The sequence below is a fragment of the Ochotona curzoniae genome, unplaced genomic scaffold (genome assembly GCF_017591425.1).
Source record: "Ochotona curzoniae isolate NIBS_2020 unplaced genomic scaffold, NIBS_Ocur_1.0 scaffold_4683, whole genome shotgun sequence".
NCBI lineage: Eukaryota > Metazoa > Chordata > Mammalia > Lagomorpha > Ochotonidae > Ochotona > Ochotona curzoniae.
Genome location: NW_024467121.1, coordinates 22,793,333 through 22,806,931, shown reverse-complemented (window position 1 = coordinate 22,806,931; position 13,599 = coordinate 22,793,333). Strand labels below are relative to the sequence as shown.

The window sequence follows — 13,599 nt, the reverse complement described above, 5'->3', positions numbered from 1 at the left end:
ACAGAATACCTGAGACTGGGTAATTTATAATGAACAAAAACGTATTGGATCTGGGGCTAGTGAGTTAGGCCACAGTCCTCAGGGCTGGCATCCCATACTGGCACTGATTTGAGCCCTAGCTGCCTCACTTCTAATCTGGCTCCTTACTAATGCACCTGGGAAGGCAGCTCAATGCAATCTTCTAAAAGATGGCCCAAGTGCTTTGGTTCCTGCACACATGTGGGAGACCCAGAGGGTTGCATGGATCCTAGCTTTAGCCTGGCCCCATCTGGCCATTGTCACCATTTGAGGAGTAAACCAAGAGATGAAAGACCTCTCTGTCTCCACACCCCCCTTTCCTTCTCTGTCTCTCCTTAGGTATGTGTATATCCCTCTCTCATGTAACTCTGCATTTCAAACAAATAAAATCTCTCAGTCTTTTTCTTTCTCTTTAATGTATTAGATCACGATTCTGGAGACTGGTGGGATCTCTGACTTCGAGGACCTGGTGTCTGACTGGGGCCTCTTGCTACACCGTCTCATGGAGGAAGGACAAGGGAAACCAGGAAGACAAACAAGACAGGGAGGAAGAAAGGCCAGACTACCTTTCATAAGGACCTCACGCTCACAATTTTAGTATTAATCTATCCACAACAGTAGTGTCCCTGTGATCTAAACACCTCCCATTAGACCTCACCTCCCAGCACCTCTGCACTGGGGGTCAGATTGCCAGCATGTGGATTCCAGAAGACACATTTAAGCCACAGCAACCATGAAGGACGCTGACAGTCAGAAGCTCAGGCACTCCCAAAGCAATGACCTCACAGGACTTTCTGTTTGCTTCAAAGGAGAAACTTCCAGAAAGTAAGAAGTGTCCTTCACACTGGGCATGAAAGCACACAAGACCTAAAGAAGCCCAGGAAGCCACGCCACGGGTTACTGTTAGATCAGAAAGTTGATGTTTTCTTAGTTTTAACAAATTGTCTTTTCTGAAATATAAGCTCTTGTTTCAGTGAGATGTCTGATTGTTTTTAAAATGAGGAGTGGCAGATAAACACTGTGGCTAGTTTGGTATACTGAGAGCCTCAGTGATTCATGGTAGTGGTAACAAGATTGATGGAAGTTGTAGACGACAATAAAAATCCCAGGAATATACCATCTTGACACTTGTGTTCAGACCTTACAATCAACACAGTTTCTGTTCTAGGTTAAACAATCTTGGAAGATTTTGTGCCTCATTGATTTAAGAAAATAATATACTTACATACTTAAAATACTCTAATTTCTTACAACTAATGAAACAAATGCAGCGTTTGCTTTCACTAAGATTCACTTTTCATCTAAATTTAATTCCGTATGGTCTTTAAAAATGCTTCTGAGCACTTCTGCACTCTGTGCTGGTAGAATAGAATTGCCGCTTCATCTAAGTAATTTTCTAAGATAAACACACAAGAATGTAATTTTTTAAATTAAAATCAGAAAGTGATCTTAGATTTTTGTCTCTATTTCTCATTCAGAACTATAGGCACTGCTTTTCTTATGCTATTGGAAAACCAGGAGACTTAGATCAACCATATGAGATTATCAACAGTACTAATGGTAACCACTTAGTCTGGCCCTCGGATCATTCTGGATTATATGTGTTTCGTGTGAAGATCCTAGATCCAAACTACAGGTAAATATAAATGTTCTACTATAATCATCTCAGTACTAATTCTTCAAAATTAATTGTTCTATTTTATTGCTTTAATTTGATGCCATAGTCCAGATGTCCAATGATTGTTATTGCTGTTTACATAGTTACTTTTTCATTGTGTAACAGTTCTATGAAACATAAGAATGAGAACATTTATGTTAAATGTTCAATAATAACTGTCATTACCTTCTGAGTATTTTACAATGTTGCATTGCCGTCTGCGTCCAACCGTAACATAGGCACAATCACAGTGCTTATCACGGAAGCTGCTTGGGGAAGAAGTGGAGGTGGACAGCCAAACCCGGAGAGGTTAAAGCACATTAAGTGGAAGAAGCTGCAGTACGAACAAAGGGAAGCTCAGTGCTAGCATTGTCTACCTCCTGGCCAGTCGGGGACGAAAGGGAACATCCCCTGAGTGAGGAAAGCAGGAAACAAACAAGACAAATTTAAAGTGATAGATACATAATGTTGAAGGAAATTTCCATGTCCTAGAGAGCCTCTTCAGTGTCCTCCCTCAGGGAGGACTCAGGAGAATTAACCTGAGAGGAATATGCAAAAGAAATTATCTCCATGGAGAATAAACTCCATGCTATGAGAGGAGGGGGTTTAATGTGGCAAAATGTCCAAGGTGGCAACAGGAACGGAAAGAAAGGGGCAGGGGACTCTATTAGACATGTGCAAGAAGAAGACAAGGAAGGAGTCTGGTTTTTGAGTTTTCTAGATTTGGTAATTCAAATGCTACATTTTCTTTGACCATGCTGGATAATAAGGTGGCTTTTTTGGGGGGTGCGGAGGGGAGTTACTGAGATAAGAGTTTTAACTCGGAAAAAAAAAAACAGTTTTAACTCGAATTTGTGAGTGCAGAGAGTGATCTGCATGAACATGATACACACTTAAAGATTCTGATTTAGGGAGGCCAGTACTGTGGTATGCTTGCTACAGGTGACCGAGCAGCCCACATGGGTACCAGCTCGTGTCCTGGCTGCTCCACTTCTGATCCAGCTCCCTGCTAATAATTTAAAAAGCAGCAGAAGATGGCTCCAGTGTTTGGCCCCCTGCCACCATGGGAAAGATCTGGACCAAGCTCCTGGATCCTGGCTTCCCCCTGGCTCAGCCCTACTCACGGCTGCCATCTGGGCAGAGAACCATCAGATAGATCTCTGTCTCTCTCTCTCTCTGTCCCTCCCTCTCCCTACCCCTGTGACTCTTCCAAATAAATATTTTTTAAAAAATTCTAATTTGAGTCTGAAGGAGGAGGAAAGAACTGAAGATAAAAGTTACAAATGGGGTTATCTTCTGTAAGGACTTCAGAAGTGTACATGAGTCAACTAACTGATTCTGCAGAAAGAGCAGTGTTGGGAGACACAGTTAAGGAATGGAACAGAGCAGTAAGCTATTCAAATACAGAAGAGAGAGGGCCCAGCATGGCCCAGACACCCTAGTGGCTGGTGTTCTCACCTTGCACACACCAGGGTCCCATAGAGGCACTGATTCATATCCCAGATGCTCTACTTCTCATCCTGCTCCCTGCTTATGGCCTGGGAAAGCAGTCAAGGAAGTCACTTTTAAAAAGAGGGGGGAAGGGAACAAAAACAGAATGTTCATAGGAAAATACAGTAAAACAGGATATTTAAATGTGATTGCCTCACCATTTTTAAAAGGGAAGAAAATGGCATCTTAACAAAGATTATATGTGCTTGATTGTTACCATAGAAATATGAAGGGAGCTTTTAAAATACATTGTGCTTAATTTAATCTTTAACATGATTTTTCTCATTTGCAGTTTCTGTAACCTAACAGCCACCTTCGCAATAGAGACCTACGGAGCAATTCCCAGGTAATGAGCGGCATGTAATCAGGCGTTAGTGTGGAGAGTTCTAAAACCTGCAGGTGACAGATGGACGGGAAAAACCCTTCTTCCCCAATGTTTCCCGAGACCAGAGCCCACAAGATTGCTCTGTCAGGGTCCGCAGCTTAAATCTTATCATGACCATCACACGACTTTCAAGAAGCCCAAGTACTTCTACCCTGTATTTCTTACTCTGTAAAAATTGTATGTGTGTGTATGTTATGCCAGGGGTACAGCAGGAAGAAATTTCTAAGAATCGCTGTACATCAAAGATCCCTTTAATGTGCTGTTCCACCCAGGAGCTACAATCTTTGTAGCAGACAATTCTCTCAACTCCACCAACTTGGTGGCGAGTGTAAGGCAGCAGTGGGAACGTGGAGGCCACCGTAGCTATGTCCTCCCACTCTACGCCCAAGCCAGCCCTCAGGCACTGCCCATTATTCTGACATGGCCACGGAATAAGCAGGGAGGGTACTTCCCTGGATTCCAGTTCCAATTCCCAAAGTACAAAGTTTTCATTCTCAAGTTAGGACCTTGCCTGACTTTGCCTCTCTGCCCTGCTGTTTTGAAGTTTATGTTAAACAAAAGTAGAAGATAAACAAGTTACTCGTGGCCCTGCTTTAAATATTACTGATACTTCAGGATTTTGGAGGTGTGAGGATGGGAAGGTAACGTTGTGAGTAATATGCAAATGATAAAAGCCAAGAATTTTTCTCAATTTTGGCAACATGTAGCCTTCCTGCAGTGCCATCTCTTCCTTCTTAGGCTGCTGCATCTGTGACTGTTCATGGTAGTATCTAACAGCAGGTGTTTAGCCTAGGGGCTGACAGATCCACATGTGCCTCAAAGTCATTGAGTTTTGATCCCACGCTCCAGTTTCTGATTCCAGCTTCCAGCTAATGCCAGGCTAGCAGGCAGTAGTGATACCTGAGGCAATTCAGCTTCTGCCTCCCACGCGGGAGACCTGGATTGAGTTCCAAGCTCCAGCTCCAGCCGTGACCAAGCTGTTGCATTTGAGGCATGAACCAGCAGAACCAGCAAATGGGAGCATGCTTCTCTCTTTCTCTGCCTCTTGGACTTTAAAATCAGTATTTCTCTTAAAAAGATTTATTTTTTTTTATTGGATAAGCAAATTAACAAACAGAAGGATAGAAAGAAAGATCTTCCATCCACTGGTTCGCTTCCCAAATGGCCTAATGACAGGAGCTGATCCAAAGCCAGGAACCTGGGGCTTCTGGGTCTCCCACGCAGGAGAGATCCGAAGGCTTTGGATCATCCTTCACTGCCCTTCCAGACCACAGGATGGAGCTGGATGGGCAGTGGAGCAGCCTGATCACAGACCAGTATTCACATGGGATGCCAGCACTCGCAATCAGAGAATTAGCCAACCGAGCCATCACACAGGCCCCAAATATTGCTGTAGAAAGAATAAAAGGAAATATGTGCACTCAATTACTCAGAAGAGAGAATGGGCTGAGTTAGGGAAGAGAGGAGGAGGGGTAAAGGTGGAGGATCTTCCTGTTTGTCCCAGTTCTCACCTGCCAACACCCTGATTCCAGTAGTCAGGGAATAGAATGACAGGGGCTGGTCCATTCGTAACCAGTAATTTAACCCCTGTTAACAGCTGGTCCTTAAAGGGTGCCTGAGGCAGATGGGGGCCAGCTTGTGGTGATCTTAGTAAGAGCCGTCTCAGGCACAGTGACTGGAGATCATTCTGTGGGCGGCAGAGTGCTTAGGTTTCCCCTGCTTTCCTGTCCAGTGCTCAGCCCTTGCACTCTGTCCGGTTTCCTGTTCCATTCTCTGGCCCCAGTGCTCAGCTGTCCTCTGAAGCCTGCATCTTCCTGTGAAGCCAAGCCCTCCCTAAGGACACTGCTTCACTTCTCAGCTCTCTCAAGTGATGCTATTTTTTTCACCCCTTGTGTACTTCAGGGTCCTATTATGACTTCCAGATCTTTCTTTGTCCTGGTTCTTACGCAACAAAACAAAACAGAAAAAAAAAAAAAAAAAACACTCACTCTGATCCAGTGGGGCTTATTGTGTCTAGGGCCCCAGATCTCCCTGTGCTCATGCTGCGTCTTCTTCCAGCTCCTTTTGACCCACTTGTGTTCCTTGGCCTGTCACAGTGGTAATACAGTAATGTCTGCCTTAAACCCCATTGTCAGTGTCCACAGGGTCAACTCAGTCTAGTGTCCGGTATCTTAGCCCTTCCTCATTCTCTGTGACCTTGTCCTTTTCTGCTCTCTAGCTGTCATTCCTCTAGACCCAGCTTGGACACTGCCATTACTTGTAAGTTTTCTGAGTCTTGAAACAACAATTCAATCTTTCCATTCTCCCACCACGCTCTCCTGTCCTTCCAGCCTGTTAGCCCCAGTTCAGCCTCTGCAAACCTTCTTCATCCTCACTGGGTGAAGTAGCTCTATTTTCAATCTCTGTTTTTTCAAAGTCCATTCTTTCATTAATGGTACACTTATCAGCACTCCTCTCCCTTCTAGGACCAGGTCACCCATATGGAAAATCCCCAAGCACGTAGTTACTGTGAGACACTTGAGCAGTCCAGTCCTGGGAAGGAATGTCACACAATAGGGCAGATTGATTACCAGGCTTAAATAGGCCACCCAGCCACCTGGAACTCTTACTGCCCTAGCCTGGCCAGACCACACTTACACTCTTTGAAACAACAATCTCAGACCTTGCCTCATTGACTTGCTCCTCAGATAGCTTTTGACAATCAGCAAATGAACTTACTACCATATTCACAGAAAAACTGGAAATCACCAGACAAGACGCCCCGCTGTTCCTGGTTCCCAAACTTAAAAATCTGCCAATAACTATACCTGTTCTCTCCTTGGTCTATCCTATTACAATAAAGACAGTATCATTTATCCTTTCTAAACATTCTCCCACGTGTGCCCTGTTGCTTCCCACTTTCTTAGAAAGTTTCCAAATCAGTTTTTCCTGCTCTCTTCCACATATTCAACTTCACCTCTCTACTACATCCTTCCAATAAAATTGAAAAAACTTCCAAGTGTTTCCTTTGTAGGACAAAATGCAAAAGCTTTGCCTATACTCTTAGTATCCATTTCCCTGTGGTTCAGCTATATTTCTCTAATCCATCCAGTCTGGCTTATACCTTACCCCCACAACAAATTAGTTCTCATAAAATAACTTTGTCTGCATTACTCTAACACATATTCTTCAGTCCTCATTTGACCTTTTATTAGCAGCATTTGACCCTTCCTTTAGGTGTTTTATATCTCTATGGGTTTTCCTAAACTCTCTCTCTCTTTTTCTCTCTCTCTCTCTTTCCCTCCCTCCCTGTCTATTTTTCTTATCAAGAAGAGCTCACCCTTTTTCACCAGCAATTATGTGTTGGCCTCCCTTGAGGCTCAGTCGTGTTTGCTTTACCTCTCACTCCGACAAGCTCATGCACATGTATGACTCCACTTAACATCTGTATTCACGTGACTCCTGAATCCTATCTCTACCCCCGTCCAAAGCCAAATGTCCCACTGCCTGTTCACCTCTTCTCTTAGATGTCTCAGACCAGTCAGACCAGACACGCTCCAAAGCAAACTTGTGATCTTACTACCCGCCCCCTCGCCCCATGATTTGTCACACTCATTAAAGCTCACCTGTCAGGTCACACTACACACAGCCATGTGGATTCTCCTGGTACAGCTCTAGGAGATACCTTCCCACAGACTATGACATAAGCGGTGCCCTTTGGAATGCCCCTGTTTTCTAACCTTCCCTCTTTCTGGAAGGAGTCAAACACCCAGGAACCCAAAGCTCGAAAGAAGAGCCTAGAATTCACATTCATTCTTCTCCCACAGCCCACCAAACCATCACTGGCTCCTGTTCACTGTATCTCCCACATAGTTCATGCATGCACTCACTTTCTACCTAGTTCACGCAACCAAGCTAAGCAGGCTGTCATTATTATCCCTGCAATGGACTCTGAACTGATCTTCCCACAGTAGAGTTGTCTTTTCAAATTGCTAACCTTGGTATCTAGAAATTCTTTCTTTTTTTTTTTAAAGATTTATTTGTTTATTGGAAAGTCAGATATACAGAGAGGAGGAGAGACAGAGAGAAAGATCTTCCATCCGATGATTCACTCCCCAAGTGACCACAAAGGCTGATGCTATTCCGATGCGAAGCCAGGATCCAGGAACTTCTTCCTGATCTCCCATAGGGGTGCAGGGTCCCAAGGCTTTGAGCTGTCCTCGACTGCCTTCCCAGGGCACAAGCAGGGAGCTGGATGGGAAGTGGAGCTGCCAGGATTAGAACCAGCGCCAATATGGGATCCCAGGGCGTTCAATACGAGGACTTTAGCCGCTAGGCCACACCGCTGGGCCCATTCTTTTTTTTTTTTTAAGATTTATTTATTTTTATTGCAAAGTCAGAAATACACAGAGGAGAAGAGACAGAGAGGAAGATATTTCCTCCGATGGTTCACTCCTTAAGCGCCCACAACAGCTGGAGCTGAGCCAATCCGAAGCCAGGAGACTCTTCCAGATGTAGGTGCAGAGTCGCAAGGCTTCGGGCTGTCCTCGACTGCTTTCCCAGGCCACAGGCAGGGAGCTAGATGGGAAGCGGGGCTGTCGGGATTAGAACTGGTGCCCATATGGGATCCCGGAGTGTTCAAGATGAGGACCTTAACCACTATGCTATTGCGCCAGGCCCAATCTAGAGATTCTTAAGTTTCTTTCCATAAATTGAAAGTACTTAGCGTGGCCAAAAAAGGCCTTTTGGCATCTAGCTTCCAGCAATCTTTCAGTCTAGCTGGGATCCTATTACCCTGACTTTCTCAGCTCCAGACTCTCCGCTTTCTGTCAGTCCCTAGTCTTGTTCCACAGCAAGACATTTGCATATTTTTGAGAAAATTTGTTTGTTTGTTTGTTTGTTTGTTTGTTTAAAAGGGAAAGAGAGAGATCTTCTGCACACTGGTTCACTCTCCCCATGACCTCAATGATTGGGGTTGGGGTAGGCCAAAGTCAGGAACCGGGAACTCCATTCTAGTCTCCCACCTGGGTGTGGCACTTGCAGCTGTCTTCCAGCTGCTTTCCCAGGCACATGGGCAGGGAGCTGGTTTGAAAGTAGAGCAGTCTGGACTTGCAATGGCACCCAAAGGGGAGGCATGTGGGGTGCCACTGCATCACAATGCCAGCCCCTTTTCCACATACTTTTCCCTCTTGTCGCTGTCCCGCAGCGACGGACTTGGTGCACGGAGCCGATAATAACACGCGTGGACCCTGACTGATGGTCAAAGCCGAAGTTTATTAGGGGCATCAGACCTTATACACTGAGAGTCCGTACTGTTTCCCTCTCTTGATTGGAATTCCTTTTGTTTTGTATATCCCACCAGGTGTTCTCATTTACATGCTGTTTATACCAAAGGTAGCCATTTGGTTGTTGACATGCAAATACTGTCCAATAAACTGCAAACCTGTGCTCGCTGCCCTTCCAGGGTCACAATGTCCTCCTACACTCTATCTGGAAACCTTCCCTTCCCTCTCTTTGCCTACTTTACCAGTTTGTTTTTTTTTTTCCTCTTTAGATTTCAGGATGATTATCTTTTCACTGTGAAGCCATTTCTGAATCCCATTTACCAGGTTAAATTCTGCCACAGTAAATTTTCATGGGATGGTTTCGCTCTCCTTTTTAATTCTTTATATAACTATAATTTTAGATTTACTTAATCATTGTTTAACAATTATATCCCACTAAAATGTAAGTTTCCTAAGAATGAAATTGTGTCTATTTTTACTTAACATTATATCACCAGCACCTGGCACAGTGCCTGGCAGATATCATGTGGTTATGTTAATGAATTAAGTTCCTAAAAAGAAAGCCATTCACTGGAGCCAGATTAAATTTATACTCATAAGTGACAAGGATTAGACCAAGGTGTCTTGGGGTAAGTGTAACCCTGAAAACAAATAGTAACAAGTTAAAAGGAACCAAAAACTAACATCAGCTACCAGAATACCAATTTTAAAAAAAAGCACAGGCCCTGCATGGTAGCCTTGTGGCTAAAGTCCTCGCCTTGCATGTGCCAGGATCCCATATGGATCCTACTTCATTTCCCAGTTGCTCCACTTCCCATCCAGCTCTCTGCTTGTGGCTTAGGAAAGCCATTGAGGATGGCCCAAAGTGTTGGGGTCCTGCACTTGGGTGGGAGACCCAGAAGAAGCTCCTGGCTCCTGGCTTCAGATCAGCTCAGCTTGGGCTATTGTGGCCACTTGGGGAGTGAACCAGCAGATGAAAGATCTTCGTCTCTCCTTCTCTCTAAATCTGCCCTTCAAATTTAAAAAATAGAGAGATATATAGATATATCACAATTTTTGGTCCCAGAAATAAACTTGTTCTGATAGGAGGCCCCCAGACAGAGCTTAATGTTTGGCAACGAGCTGAGCTTGACACAACACACACGCATGCACACTCATACCCACCCACATGGTTATATCAAATTTTATCCATGCATCCCCCAGTGGGCACCTGAGTGGATTCTGTGTCTCGGCTACTGAGTAGCGCTGAAGTGATCCTGGGAGAGAATATCTTTCATGTGCTAATTTCATTTCCTCAGACTGAGGAGTGGGGATAATGGGATCATGTGGTTGAGCACATTCCAGTTTTTTGAGGCACACCCGAACTGTTGGAACTGCCATTATGGTTGAGCTAATTTGCATCCCTCAGTAACTGTGTGAAAGTGTTCCTTTTCTTTACATCCTCACCAGCATTTGTTGTTTTGTCTTGTTGAGAGTAGCCGTTTTGACTGGAGCGTGATAATACCTCCCTTGGTTTTGATCACAGTATGGCAGGAACATTGAGCGTTCTTTCTATATATTTGTCAGCTGCCTCTACTTGTCTCCATTACTTTAGTCACCAACTAAATCCCTCTTGGAGCTTACCTGGATTACTACAAATCCCTTACAATTGGTCTTTCTGTTTCTCACTCTTCTGCTTCCCTTTTGTCCATTCTACACACCGGAATCAGTATCTGCCTGCTAAAGCATCAGTCCAACACCATGTCTCTGAAACTGCATCTCACCTGCAGGAAGAGATCGACACCATCTAGCCAGCTGTAATGGCAGCTGTCTCAGCTGACCCCTTCCCACTTCTTTTGGTTTCCCATTCCTCATTTCTAAGACCCAGGCCTCACCTCTGCGGTCTCAGTTGGAGAATGTCTAAGAGACATCTTCACGTTCCCCGATGCTTTCCCACCATTGTAGGTGCCATCTTTTCTTTGCCTCAAACACTGTTCCCACCTTCGTCTCTCTGTCCGCTGCCACCCTACCTGTTCAGGTGTTCCTTCCCCTGGAAAGCCTTCCACCACACAGGGCTCTCGCGGGACTTCACGCTTCCTTTCCTCATCCTGTTGATCCCTTGGCCTTATTTCCACCCTTAGCAGCCCTGAGGACAGATCAGGTGGGGCCTTAGTCACCACGCTCTGACAGTGCTGTAGTAGCTAGTTGTTCCAAAACTGGATCATCCAAAGTGGAAACAATGACATCTAATGATTTTTTTTTTCTCATTGCAGACCAAGTGGCTACCTGGTTGCTGCTTTCATCTTTAGCCTGATGCTACTGTTTTGCAGTATTCTTGTTTTGAGCTACTTCTCATATCTGACAATCTATAAACAATGTGTTTATGATCCACTTCACAAACCTCAAAGAAAATCAAAGAAAAAATAGAAAAACTGAAAACTTGTTTACTGTGGGTCCACTATGTAGAAGCATTATATGCATATATTTATTTATAGTTATATATATACTTATATTGAAAGAATGTGTTTCACCAAGATGTACTAAATATAAACACATAAAAAGTGTCATCAAATTTAAGATCTGAAAAATATTCTTAAATTATCCCTAAACACAAAAATTATATATATATATATTATATTAGTGAAGAATCCCTATTTGTATTCATTTTCAAGATCCCCTTAAACAGAATGTTTAAAAATAATAAACTAAATTTGGATTTAATAATCCTTTCTAGAATGCTTAAATATATAACTTTTTTGGATAACACTTTTCATATTAAACCTTATATGACTGTAGTTAATTTATATATAAATGATTTAATAAAAGTGTGTGGACTCAAATTATCTGTTTCAAACAGCTTTTAGAAGTTTTTCTAGTAGTCAATATAATATAAAAGTTATGGCAGGACTGGGAGCAGGCAGGCCTGGGCGTCATGGGACATAGGCGGGCTACTCCCATGGCTTGCCAATGTTAGACAAAGGGCCTAAAGCTGGGGTTGTACGCAGATAGGGACCCCACAGGTGGCCTTTGGGTCACCAAGTAGCCTGGGCTTTCATGTCCAGTTGGTGTCAGATGTGACAGTTTCTCTGATCCCAGGGACACAAACCAAAGCTATTAAACTTGAATTTATTTTTTTTACTAAAATCAGGAATAAAACAAAGATACCTGCTATTCATCACTGCTTAGAAAGCTCTAACATTACAAGAGGAAAATGAAAGAAATGATATAAAAATTGGTTCTGGGGGTGCACTATAAAGTTGCTGCCTACAATGCTAAGTGTCCCACATGGATACCAGTTTTAGACCTGGCTGCTTCACTTCCAATCCAGCTCCCTGCTAATGGTCTGGGAATGCAGCAAAGATGGTCCAAGTCTTTGGGCCCCTGCACCAACATGGGAAACCCAGAGTAGGCTCCTGGCTCCTGGCTTTGGACTGGCCCAGCTCCAACCCTTGCAGACATTTGGAGAGTAAACCAATAAATGAAAGATCTCCGGCTCTCTCTCTCTTTTTCTGTAACTCTGCCTTTCAAATAAAGAGATGAATCTTTTAAAAGTAAATAAACACTGGGAAAGAAATATAAGCATCTCTCTTTAAATGGCAGGAATACCTAGAAAACCCAAAATTCACCACAGGTTTCAGCAGAATAAGAAAATTTGAGGGTTTAATACCAGACTAATATTTAAAAATTGATACTTTGCTCCTTTAATTAAAAGATATCATCTCTTGTATGGGCAATTGGGTTCTCGAAAGAGCTGCATAATGCAAGTAATAAAGGAGTGTCTGAGGAATGAGCGGGGTCTACTGTGGAGGGGACAGGGACTCCAGGACTTGAGCTATCCCCTTCCGCCTTCTTGGGAGATACCCTAACAGACAGCCGAATTGCAAGGGGGACAACCAGGACTCAAACCAGTAACCCTGAAGCAACATGCAGGCATTCTAAGAGGTGTGTTAACCACTGATGCAAATGCTCATCCCTTGAAATAGTCTATTTTCTCTTGCCAAAATTGTTGGCTACTTGAAGAGATGATATAGTTGAAAAATTCAGAGGAAAAATGGTATTCCTTATTTATCTGTCTTTAGTTATGAGGTGACTTTTTTCAAGATTTATTTATTTTATTGGAAAGTCAGATTTACAGAGAGAAAGAGAGAGAGGAAAAGATCTTCCATCCAGTGGTAACTCCCCAAGTGGTTGCAATGGCCAGAGCTGAGCCAATCTGACGCCAGGAGCCTTCTCTGGACTCCCCATGTGGCTTCAGATCTTCCGTCGGATGATTCACTCCTCAAGTGACCACAACGGCTGGAGCTGCGACGATCCAAGCCAGGAGCCAGGAACTTCTTCTGGGTCTCCCACACAGGTACAGGGCTCCAGGGCTTTGGTATTATCACCCACTGTGCTCCCAGCCACAGACAGGGAGTTGGATGGGAAGTAGAGTAGCCAGGACATGAACTCATGCCTGTATGGGGTCCCAGCACTTGCAAGGGGTGGATTAGCTGACTGAGCCATCACACTAGCCCAAGAGGTGACTTTTTAAGTTATTGTAATTGTTCTGGTTGTCCATATGGAAGTGAAATGTGATTGATGTGGCTTTGGTTGCAAAAGTGGTTCAGGTGGACACTGCTACCTATATGCAAAGTAGGTGATCATTTCAAGGCAAGGTATATAGTTGCCATTGGCTGGGCAGTTAAAGCTGAACGTGGCTCACGTGTCAGTTCTGTGTTTCCCTTGTCTCTAATTATTCCCTAATGGTGACAAAATGGTGATCATTCTTATAGAAATATGGGCCGTTGGGGTCCCACACAGTGGCC

The 13,599-nt window shown here is 43.8% G+C and overlaps 1 protein-coding gene across 1 annotated transcript in view; it reads left to right on the top strand.

Annotated features, from left to right (window-relative positions):
- CATSPERE (catsper channel auxiliary subunit epsilon) overlaps positions 1 to 11,228 on the top strand; it is a 106,928-nt gene extending 95,700 nt beyond the window's left edge. Inside the window, exons 20-22 of the mRNA XM_040967967.1 lie at positions 1,497 to 1,654; positions 3,459 to 3,512; positions 11,068 to 11,228. Coding sequence (XP_040823901.1) covers positions 1,497 to 1,654; positions 3,459 to 3,512; positions 11,068 to 11,221 — 366 coding nt within the window. The 3' untranslated portion in view covers positions 11,222 to 11,228. The remainder of the gene's footprint in view (positions 1 to 1,496; positions 1,655 to 3,458; positions 3,513 to 11,067) is intronic.
- The last annotated feature ends 2,371 nt before the right edge of the window (positions 11,229 to 13,599 follow it).